At 39.9% G+C, this 12,489-nt stretch overlaps 2 protein-coding genes across 2 annotated transcripts in view; one reads left to right on the top strand and one right to left on the bottom strand.

Moving 5' to 3' along the window:
* The window catches only part of TIMM17A (translocase of inner mitochondrial membrane 17A), a 63,993-nt gene that overhangs the window by 21,943 nt on the left and 29,561 nt on the right, over positions 1-12,489 (bottom strand). The gene's annotated exons all lie outside the window — the stretch shown is intronic.
* Positions 10,256-10,980, top strand: LOC141511117 (translationally-controlled tumor protein-like). The gene has a single exon (XM_074220406.1). The coding sequence runs from the start codon at positions 10,256-10,258 to the stop codon at positions 10,772-10,774; it is 519 nt and encodes a 172-aa protein (XP_074076507.1). The 3' UTR covers positions 10,775-10,980.

Raw genomic sequence — 12,489 nt, 5'->3', positions numbered from 1 at the left:
AAGATATGGAGGAAATGACCAGCAAAATCATGGAGTCAAAATATAAAATGATAAATTCAGGGAATATTAAATAGGCTAGTTTGGCTGGATAATGGTGAATAATGTGAAATAAGTTTGTAAAGGTAGACCAGAACTAGAGGGTGATCTACAATGTTAAAAGGCTGCAGAGAGATCAAGAAGAATGAGAACTGAACAGAGCTCACTTGTTTTGTGGAATTACAAAGCCTGAAAGCTAAATTATAGGGCTTAAAAAGAGAGTAGGAAGAAAAAATGAAGACTCCTATTGTAGATGACTTCTTAAAGAGTTTAACCACAAAGAGTAGAAGATATTGAGGACAATAGTTAAAAAGGAAAGATCAAGTAAGGATTTTTTTAGGATGGAGGAGACATGGGCATGGTTCTAGTTGGTAAGGAATGAGCCAATAGACAGGAAAGATTGAAGATAAATGAGAGAGTGGGTTTGACAGAATGAAAAATCTATTGGAGGAGATAGGAAGGAATGTGATTGCTTATACATATAGAGGGGTTAGACTTGGCATGGTGTGAGAAATGGGGATGAAAGAGGCAACAATAACAAAAAGCATCCAAATAATATGAGGTAAGAAAGAGGGGAAAAGATAAAACTTCAGGTGATTGGCCTTGATTATTTTGGTAAAATCTGAGGTTAAGTTCTCTGCTTAGAAGGTTGAAGGGGACAGGCACCAGGATGAAAAACTTCGGAAGAGTCCCTGTGAAAAGCTGGATAGTAAGTTGATAAGTGAGATATACCTCCCAGTAGCAGGGAGGTTCCAGTTAAGGTTGTATAAGATAAATCTGTAGTATATCCAGGCAGGATAGTTATGTGATATTTTTCACCTTTGGTCAGCATCATGTGTCTAGGAGTGAAGGCAACAGTTGGTAGGAGTGATCCAAGGCTGAGACTTGGCCAGGATCAGGAACTTAAGAGAGTCACCAATAGGATCAAAATGGGAAAAGAGGAGAGAGAGTGGCAGGGATGATAGTCTGGGAGAGGAGAGGTAAAAATCCCTAGGTAGAGATCAGGGCATGGACAAAAGGTGTGGAAAGGTAATTGATTAAGATCAGATAAGGGAATTTTAGAGTATTTGAATACGGATTTTCTGAGTGATGACAAGATTAAATGTATGATCATGTTTTTTATTCCACTGAGCTGGAATGAAGAGTATTTCCTGGAAGCCAGTAGGTTGAGAATTAAGTGGTTAAAGTATTTTGAGGAAGTGTCATACATACATATATATATACATATGTATGTATGGGGACAGGAATTGAGAAGGAAAAATTTGAAATTGAGAAGACAACCAAGATAAACCCACCATCACCACTACCTTGTCCACCATTCAGCCTTACACCTTCAGGGAGTTAACCCAGGACCCAAACACAAGAAAGGGCTTCAGGAATAGTAACATCCTCCAATCACCCAGAACTATTTCCAGTTCAGCATTGATAGCAATCATTGATGGGATAAATTATTGTAGAGAAGGAGCACATCTTCCTCATCACTACCACCAACAGCTGCTAGTCAACTGCAAACAATGGGTAAATAAATACAGGGAGCTTGGAGGTAGCAATTAGACCACCAAGCCTGCTTCTGACTCCAGTACTCACAGCCATCATATGGAGAAATAACTCCTTTGGACAAAGGACCAACCTTTCCACCAAATGCAAGACAAAATAGCTTAGCTAAAGCAGCAAGGTTCAAGCAATGCTTTTAGCACAGTATCAAATGATTTAACATTAGAAATTGGTTTGATTTGATTAGTAAAACAACATTAAAAAGATGTCCCCTATTTTGCAGCTGCATCCTAAAGACCATCATAATTTTCTATCTGACTTGTAGTTAAAACCTTCTCTAGATATTGTATTCTCCATTAGGCAGTTCTCTGAGAGCAAGACCTGATTTGTTTTTCTATTTGCATTTCTGGTGCTCATTAAACACTTAATATGCTTTATTAATATATTCATTCATTCACTTGAATTATTATCTTCTTTGATCTGCTTTTTTTTTAGTTTTTTTCAAGGCAATGGGGTTAAGTGACTTGCCCAAGGCCACACAGTTCTGTAATTATTAAGTGTCTGAGGCTGGATTTGAACTCAGGTACTCCTGACTCCAGGGCCAGTGCTCTATCCACTGTGCTATCTAGCCACCCAGAGCTGCTTTTTTTTGATGGAGAAACTATCCAACTCTGAACTCAAGAGCCTTGGAAATAACAGTGTGTCTGAGACTATTTACCCTGCTTTCAGTTCAGATCTTGCAGCCCTCTTTAATGAGGGCAAAACCTCTCAAGAAGGGGCTACCAACCCCATCAATTGGCATTTATGAGCTAAGATAGCCAGCTTAGCTGAAACAGATACCTCTGAGAGAGACAGGAGTTGGAAGGTGCTGGGCAAGTCCAATCATAGCCACCATCCCATTGATCACCTTCTCCCCTCAGATCCAATGGAAATAGTCTAAAGTTTTGAACTCATTAGCCCATCAGTGCTAGGTCCCTCATCCATCATTAAGGGAAGAAATCCCTATATAGAATGACTAATGACCATTGGTCACTGACCACCTGGTACTCCCTAGATCCTTGGAGAGGCATCACCCATCCTTGACCCCCAACCACTGGCTTCCATCTTAATCCTTGGCAGTCATTATCCTGGAAGCAACCCCAGAAAGATGAAGCCAACTATTTCTGAAGGTGCTTCAACTACAGCTACTGAAGACCAGAAGAGAACATTCTCCCAAACCCTGAAGGAATTGTCTGTCTCAGGCTCCTTGGGCCCTCCTGGTCAATCCTCCAATAAAGTCCATTCTAGAGGAGAAAAAAGGGAAAAGATGCTGACCTTGTATTCAAACTTATTGCTTTCAGTAATAGAAATCCTTAGTACTGTCAAGTGATTCAACATCAGAAACTGAATCAATCATATTACTGGAAATGATAACAAATAAATGTATTGACCCTAAGGACCATGAGACCTTTCTCTGTGACTTATAGGCTTAAATTTTTTACATTTGTAGTCTCATTAGAATACAAGCTTCCTGAGAGTAGGGACTGTGTTTTCTTCTATTTGTATCCTTCCACAGATCTTTGAATATGGTAAGAACTTATTGCATACTTTTTCATTTATTCTTTCAAATTAAGAACCTGCCTAAAGAAGTACAGTGGGTTTCTATTACTGAAAGCTGTGAGTTTGAATACAGGGTCAGGATCTTTTCCCTTTTTTCCCCCTCTAGAATGGAATTTATTGAAGCATTGACCATGGCCCCAGAGATCTGGGGCAGAAAATTCCTTCAGGGTCTGGGAGATAAGGAAGTGATTGAATTCAAGGACTTTTTAGAGCAGAGCCAGAGTTGGTTGGTTAGAAAACTAAAAAGGAATTTCTTTCTGGTGGTATTAGTAAATATGATTATTCAGTACTATGTACACTAAGTCTCTGTTCAGGCATTAGATTTCTCTGATACAATAACCACCTGTGTAGAGTATGATATTCCAGAAGACATAAAGCTCCGGCCAGCTATATTATCAATGAAGGGAAACAATATTATGTTAAGATCACAATCTTATAGAATGGAGCCAACTGTTGGAAGAGGGTATCTTGCGAACAGCTTTAGACCAGCAACCACTCAAGTATAGCAGCTTGTGCATCAAACTTGTATATAGGATCTGGGAGAAGGCAGGGACTGGAAGGTTCAATAATCATCTGTTAGTGATCTTCAAAATTCTTAGATATTGGTGGTAGCTACAGAACCAACATATCTATAATCTTTATGCCATTCTCATCTATGGAGTTTTTCCAGAGACCTAGATAAAGTTTATGCTCCTATCAGCACCTAGTAGGGCTGGCAACAAAAGTGAGGGCTTCTTGGAAACCAGAGGCCTAATTGCTTTGTGGGTATTATATGGGCAAAGACCTAGACCTAGTTCAACTCTTATCTGAGGCATGGATGCATAGGCATGGAAGGCCTGGACCATGTTTCCAGTTCAACTGACTGACGGGTAGTCAGTGCCCTACAAGCATTAGAGCAACTCTACTGCTGAGGCCACCATTTTGTTGAGGGAATGGGTAAATTTTGTCAAAGGTTTGAGAAAAAAGAGATTCCAGAGAATGGGAGTTATTTTTTTTAGCCTGGGGGGCTCTAGGTCTGAGAGTTGTATCTTCAAATTTAGACAGGGGGCCCTATTTCTAGGAGAATTCTATTTCATTTAATAAACATTTATGGATCTGCTACTCTGTATAACCTGCGGCATTTTGCATACTATATACATGGCTTCAATTTGGTGGAGAAAATACAACAATGTACATATGAGTGGTGAAACTGGTTCTGGAGAGTTCAGGATAGAAGACATTCTTTTAGATAGGAGCATGTGAGCCAACTCTCTTTGGGAATGATTCCACACATGGAGAGAGAAAGATTTTGCAAGTAGCAGACCAAAAAATGATGCTGACTTCTCAGCAAGGTTCTGATTTCAAGCTTTCTTTCATGGAGATTTTGGTTTACTTCCTGTTAAGATTGGGATATCTCTTGGTTGAGCTAAGATCTCTTACTCCCATCTAAAGAGCTCATTCACTGTGTGTATTTTTTGATATTTTTTATCTATATAATATCTCTGATTTTTGTTTGCTATTTGCTTGAATAAGTGGGTTTATTCACTATTTACTATTTGTGGTGATCTTTTGTGTAACTTGTATTTGGTGGGAAGGATTTGAATCTGTATTTGTATGCCTGGGGAAACTTTCCTGCATTAAAGGCATAAGTAGGGGAGAACAGTTTTTGGTTTTGAATTAGAATCATGACCCTAAATAGTAATATTTAGTTTGGGGGAGGGAGAAAGATAAAATTCTAATTTCTTCTCTTTCTCTCAGTAAGTGGTGACTAGAGAAGTCAGCTTTAGGACTAGTCTATATCTGTTACTCTTTTTCATCATCTGGGAACAAGATGCTTTGCCCAGGTTAAGGCCATCACCATGAAACTGACTGATACCATGTCCCTCAATCCTCTCCCTCTGATTGAAGGACTGGATGGTGAAGTACTGAACTCCTAATGTCTTCCTCTATAGAGAGCAGAAACTGGACTTTTGACTCACTCTTTCTCTGTACATATTGTTCAACCTGATTTCAACCCCAGGGAATAAGATACTTCTCTCCCCCTCCTTTTATTATCCCTATTAAATTGCAAGCTCCTTGAGGGCAGGGGCTATCATTTTTATTAACACAGTATTTGGCATATAGTAGGCACTTAATAAATGTTCATTTTAATGGATCAGATCTGATGACCCTTGTTATAAATGGCTTGAGAATACTTAGTCCAGAGTGATTAAAATGGTTTTTATTAAGATATCTTAACAAAATAGCACACCTCTCATTGTGGAAGAGAGGAGTGGGGAAATCCCAACATACAAGCTCTTTTATGCACTTTGAAAGACTTTGTTCCTGCCCCATTCATGCCAATCAGAGGCTGGGGTCACAAACCTAATTGATACATTGGTTCCTATATGTTTCCCCACCCTGCTCATTATACTAATGAGCAAGAACAGATAGATGTCTTTGAGTATTTGCAAAGGAGGTCAAGACTAGGTTACTCTTGACCAGTTAAGGACTAGTTTCTTCTAATCTAGTTTTTTGATTGACTGGGGCCATTCCCTTTGTAATGGATTTCAAAGGGGCCTCCCTCCACACCCTGTGAAGACCAACAACGCCCTTCATTCCTCTCATCCTTTTCTTGCTGTCCTCAACACAGGAATCACCATCTCCTTCGAAAGAAATGAGACAGATTCTAGAAGAATATATCAATGCTCCCCCATAAACCACATTTAGATAATCCATGTGGTCATACTTCTCTTTCTTGGGCACGCACACGTTTTATATGTGAAACAAAGATGTGGTTTGCTGGGCGGGGGTGGGGGTGGGGGGGATGAGAGCTTGTCTTAGAGTGCTTCCTTCAGTGCCTGGACTTAGTAAGTGAATAAGCATTTCTTAAGTACCAAGCCCTGACAATACAAAGGAAGGCACAAACATAGATCTGCATTCCAAGAGATTGTATCCTAAAGGAGGAGACAATATGCAAACAAATAAGATACATACAAAGTAAATAGGAAATGACTTCCAATGGAAGGCACTATCAATGGGGAGTGTCTGGTTAAGTCCTCTTATAAAGAAACCAAGAGCTAGAGATATGTCCAGTGGGGTGAAGGGTGAACATTCCAGGATCTGAACACTTAATTTGAACAGAAAGATGGACTGTTCTGAAGAAGACCAGTGTTACTGCATGGTAGAATACATGGAGGGTAGTAAAGGGAAGAAGAGATCAGATAGTAAAGGATTTTTAAAACAGTGAATTTGATAATTGATCCTGGAGGTAATAGGGAATGACTAGAATTTATTGAATGAGGGAAGAAGATATTTAGATCTATACTTTATTTTTTCTATTTAAAAAATATTTAATTTTTTCTAATTATTAATATTCTTTTTGAATAAAATTGTGAATTCCAAAATTTCTCCTTTTCTCTTTTCCCTTCTTACCTATCCCTCCTCCCTAAGATGGGCAATATGATAGAGGTTATATATGTATAATCATGTAAAACATGTTTCCAAATTAGTTGTCTTGTAAAAGAAGAAAGAGGAAAAAAAAAGGAAAAAACTGAATATAGTGAAAATAATATTCTTCATTCTGCATTCAGACTCAGTTCTTTTTTTTTGGATGTAAATAGTATTTACTATCATGAATCTTTTGGATTGTCTTAGGTCATTGCATTGCTGAGAAGAACTAAGTCAAATATAATTGATCATTGTACAGTGTTGCTTTTGCAGTGAATAGTATTTTTCTGGTTCTGCTCACTTCACTTTGCAGCAGTTCATGTATTTCTTTTCAGGTTTTTTTGAAATCTTTTAGCACAATATATTTCATTACATTCATATCTAATAACTTGTTCAATTTCCAAACTTTGCCAGCACAAAAAAAATATGTTTATATATGCACAGATGTACTCTTTAGGGAGACCCACCAGCAGGCTATTGAATTAATGGAGGACCTGAACCAGAATGATGGCTATAAGAGAGAAGAAGATAGATAGGAGGAATGTTATAAAGATAGCAATGCCAAATCATGGCAACAGATTGGATAGTTGGAATGAGAGGCATTATACAAGAAACTGCAGTTTTTTTAAAATGACAAGGTCCTTGATCTTACATCCTATTGGAGGTAGCAGGGAGGCTAAATGTGGGATGTACACTGATAATTGGGGATAGGGAGAAGGAGCGGACCAGAAGATAAAAGAGACAAAAAATATTTGAGAAGGGAGAGACCACCTTTAGTTGGGACAATCAGGATAAGCTTCTCAGATGTGATACAGTTCCTTAAAGGAAGACAAGGACTTTTAAATTCTTTTTTAAATTAATATTTTGTTTTATTTTTCCAATTAACATGCTATAGTATTTTTTCAATAATTTGCAAATTTATAAGTTACACATTTTTCTACCACCCTCTCTTCCCTCTCTCCTCCCCTTGGCATCAGTCTGGTAAAAACATGTACATTTGTGTTTAACATATTTCCATATTAGTCATTTTCTGTAAAAGGAATTAGGACTAAGGGAAAAGAAAGAAAACAAGAGAATTTTTTATCTTCATAAAAAAATTATTTCAGGGGTGGAGCCAAAATGGCCACAAGAGAGGATCCTCTCTTAGGCACTCTCTCATAAAACTTATAAACTAAGGACTCTAAATTTTCAAGAGACAGAACCCACAGAGGGACCCAGGGAGGCAGTTCTACTCAAGGTAACCTGGAAAAGAGCAGAAAAGCTCTGCTCCCCAGGGTTGGAGGGGCTGTCAGCCAGAGGGGTGGCCCACCAGAGTGAAAGAACTTCAACCTCCTGGAGGCAGCCCCAGGGCTCTGGGAGTGCAGCTCACAGCAGTGGGGGAGTTTCTTCAGCTACGCCCAGGGGAGCGCTGAGTACAACTTGGGGGAACAGGGTGGGGGGACCTCTGCCAGAGCAAGCACATGAAGCCCAGCCCTCAGGGCATACAGTGTGCAGCTTGGCCAGATCCAGGAACAGGAAGCAGAAACAGACAAGCAGGAGCCCTCAGGGAATGAGCTCACTGAGCCTAGGGAGGGAGTGGGGAGAGACTGCCCAGCTCTGTCCTCTGTCCCTGGAACAGGACTCTGGGGCTCTGACCACATTCAGATCCTGATCACAGTCTAGGCCCCCCATAGAACAGCAGAGCCCCCCCACCTCAGCCCTGTGGCAGAGGGGGGAGCTTATGGTCATTCACAGACCAGGAGGGAGGACAGAGACTCACACACTGAGATCCTTGTGGGAGTGTCCCAAAAGCTCAGGAAGCACCCCAAAACCAGTCTCAGGCCAGGAAAATGAGTAAGCAGAGTAAAAAAGAGAAACACCATTGAGAAATACTTTGCCTGTGAGCCCAAGAAGGATCAAAACACTCAGTCTGAAGATGAAGAAGCACAAGCTCCTGCATCTAAAGACTGCAAGAAAAACAGAAATTGGGCTCAGGCTATGACAGAGCTCAAAAAAGACTTTGAAAATCAAATGAGGGAGATAGAAGAAAAACTGGGAAAAGAAATGAGAGAGATGCAGGAAAAAACATGAAATGAAATCAGCAGCTTAGTCAAGGAAATCCAAAAAAAATGCTGAAGAAAATAGCATGCTAAAAACCAGCTTAGGTCAAATGGATAAAACAGTTCAAAAAGAATGCTTTAAAAAGCAGAATTGGCCAGATGGAAAAAGAAATAAGAAAGCTCTCTGAGGAAAACAAATCCTTCAGATAAAGAGAAATCAGGACTCAATACTTCAAAACCAAAAGAATGAAAAATTAGATCTCATTGAAAAAACAATTGATATGGAAAACAGATTTAGGAAACATAATTTAAAAATTATTGGAATACCTGAAAATCATGATCAGGAAAAGAGCCTTGACATCATTTTCAATGAATTACTACAGGAAAATTGCCCTGATATCCTAGAAGCAGAGGGCAAAATAGAAATGGAAAGAATCCACCTATCTCCCCGGGAAAGAGACCCAAACAAAACCAACCCTTAGGAATATTATAGCCAAGTTCCAGAACTCTCAAGTCAAAGAGAAAATATTACAAGCAGCCAGGACGCAATTCAAATACCATGGAGCTGCAATCAGGATCTCACAGGACTTAGCAGCAACTACATTAAAAGCTTGTAGGGCTTGGAATATAATATACTGGAAGGCAAAAGAGCTTAGAATGCAAGCGAGAATCAACTATCCAGAAAAACTGAATGTCCTCTTCCAGGGAAAAAGATGGACTTTCAATGAACCAGGGAATTTCAAATGTTTCTGTTGGAATGGCCAGAGCTGAACAGGAGGTTTGATCTTCAAATACAGGACTCAGGTGAAGCATAGAGAGCGGAGGAGAAGGGGAAAATATGAGGGACTTAATGATGATGAACTGCATGTATTCCTGTATAGAAAAATGACACTGATGATACTCATATGAACCTTCTCATTTAATAGAGCAGGTAGAGGGAGTTTTTATAGATGAAGCATAGGAGAAAGATGAATTTGAAGATAAAATATGATGTAAAAATGGAGTCAATAGAAAAAAGGGAAATGTAATGGGAGAAAGAAAAAGGAGAGGGGGAATAGGCCAAGATATTTCATATAAGATTTTTCTTTATTACAATGAGCTATTGCAATGATATGGAAGGGGGGAAGACAAGGAGGGAATGAGGGAATCTTTGCTCTCATCAGAGGTGGCTAGGAGAGGAAACAGCATATATACTCAATGGGGTATATAGGCATCTGGAGTAAGAAGGGGGAGGACAGGGGGAAGGGGTGGAATGTGAATGTAGGAGGAGAGGATGGACCATGGGGAAAGAGTGGTCAGATATTACACATTTTCTTTTTTACTTCTTGCAAGGGGCTGGGATTGGATGGCCTGTCTGGGACCACAGGGCCAGGTGGATGCTGGGCCTAAGGGGTGGCATGGGGGCTAGGGGTCTCTTGTCCCCAGGGCCAGAGATCTGTCTGCTGCACCACTCAGCTACCCTACAGCAGAGTCAGAGTGAAAGGAGAGAGAAAATATGGTACATGGTAGTGGAGAAATACGAAAGGAAGGAGTTGCATCAGCAATGGCAACAGTGGAAAAATATGGAAGTAACTTTTGTGATGTACTTATCATAAAGAATGTGATCGCTTTTCCGCCCACTCCCCCTCCCCCCAGTGCGGCTCCCACCGAGCTCCGGGCTGCAGCCTCCCGCCGCCCCCATGATCATCTACCGGGACCTCATTAGCCATGATGAGATGTTCTCCGATTTTTACAAGATCCGGGATTTCGTGACCGGGCTGTGCCTGGAGGTGGAGGGGAAGATGGTCAGTAGGACAGAGGGTACCATTGATAATTCACTCATCGGTGGAAATGCCTCTGCTGAAGGTCCTGAGGGTGAAGGAACAAATGCCACCGTAATCACTGGAGTTGATATAGTAATAAACCATCATCTGCAAGAAACTAGTTTCACAAAAGAGTCCTACAAAAAGTACATCAAAGACTACATGAAATCAATCAAAGGCAGACTTGAAGAAAACAAGCCAGCTAGAGTAAAACCTTTTATGACGGGAGCTGCAGAACAAATCAAACCTATCCTTGCTAATTTTAAAAACTATCAGTTCTTTATAGGTGAAAACATGAATCCAGATGGCATGGTGGCTCTCCTGGACTTCCGTGAGGATGGTGTGACCCCATATATGATTTTCTTTAAGGATAGTTTAGAAATGGAGAAATGTTAACAAATTCAGCTGATTATTTTGAGTCACCTGTCATAACTGGCTGCTGTTTTTTGTCATCTACACAACCACCAGGACTTGGACAAACTTGGACTGATGTCATCTTGAGCTTTATTCCTTTATTTTTGACCTTGATTTATTTGGAGTGGAGGCATTGTTTTTAAAAACATGTCATGTAGGTTGTCTAAAATAAAACGCATTTAAACCCTCCCCCCCCCAAAAAAGAATGTGATCCACCCGCGACAGAGTTGGTGGTGTTAGAACACAGACTGAAGCACATTTTTTATTATTATTTTGGGGAGAGGTGTAGGGTGTTTGAAGCTGGATTTGGACCTGGGTGCTCCTGGCTCAATGGCCAGTGCTCTGTCTGCCACCTGGCCGTCCCTACTATTATTACTATTTTATTTTATTTTGGGTCTTTTTTTCTTTTTTTTTTGGTTTTTTTGCAGGGCAGTGGGGTGGGGTGGCTTGTATGTCACACAGCTGGGTGATTGTTGGGTGTATGGGGCCGAATTTGGACTTGGGTGCTCCTGGCTCCAGGGCTGGTGCTCCGTCCACTGTACCACCTGACCATACCTACAATTACTATTATTTTTTATTTTTTTTTAATTTTTTTCTCTCCCCTTTACTTTATCTCTCAAGCGAGTCTATTTTTTGGGGGGAGGGGTATTTTGTTTACTCTTAAACAAGAATATTTTATTAATGTATAAAAAACATTATTTGTACAAAATGAGAATAAATATTAAATTAAAAAATTATTTCATTTTAAAATTTTTACCATCAACTACATGCAAAAAGCAAATTTCAACATTTACTTCCAAAACCTTGAGTTTCAAATTCCTTCCTTTCTTCCCATCCTACTCCCCTCCTCCCCCCAAATGAGAAAGTAAGTTACTTGGTGTAGTCATGAAAAACATTACTACAATGGTCATGTTGTAAAAGTAAACATAATGCCCCCTCCCCCTACAAAGAAAGAAAATCTTAAGAAAAATAAAGTGAAGGGGAAAAAGTATGCTTCAGACTGTATTCAGATATCATCAGCTCTGTCTTTGGGATGGATAGCATTCTGTATATTAAGCCCATCAGAAAAATTGCTTCAACATTTTTTTCCCACAGTTGCTTTTGCTAGCTGTATTTCATATTCCCCTCCACTCCCCTTTATTCTTTTTTAAATTTATTTTTATTAAAGATATTATTTGAGTTTTACATTTTTCCCCCAATCTTGCTTCCCTCCCCCCACCCCCTCACAGAAAGCACTCTGTCAGTCTTTACTTTGTTTCCATGTTGTACCTTGTTCCAAATTGGGTGTGATGAGAGAGAAATCATATCCTTAAAGAGAAGAGAAGTCTAAGAGGTCACAAGATCAGACAATAAGCTATCTGGTTTTTTTTCTAAATTAAAGGGAATAGTCCTTGCTCTTTGTTCAAACTCCACAGCTCCTTATCTGGATACAGATGGTACTCTCCTTTGCAGACAGCCCAAAATTGCTCCTGATTGTTGCACTGATGGAATGAGCAAGTCCTTCAAAGTTGAACATCACTCCCATGTTGCTGTTAGGGTGTACAGTGTTTTTCTGGTTCTGCTCATCTCACTCAGCATCAGTTCATGCAAATCCCTCCAGGTTTCCCTGAAATCCCATCCCTCCTGGTTTCTAATAGAACAATAGTGTTCCATGACATACATATACCACAGTTTGCTAAGCCATTCCCCAAATGAAG

The sequence above is a fragment of the Macrotis lagotis genome, chromosome 2 (genome assembly GCF_037893015.1).
Source record: "Macrotis lagotis isolate mMagLag1 chromosome 2, bilby.v1.9.chrom.fasta, whole genome shotgun sequence".
Classification (NCBI taxonomy): Eukaryota; Metazoa; Chordata; class Mammalia; order Peramelemorphia; family Peramelidae; genus Macrotis; species Macrotis lagotis.
This window is presented reverse-complemented; position numbering and strand designations above follow the sequence as displayed.

Excerpts from the sequence above, each read along its gene's own strand:
- LOC141511117 (XM_074220406.1), top strand. The coding sequence starts at position 10,256 with ATGATCATCTACCGGGACCTCATTAGCCATGATGAGATGTTCTCCGAT.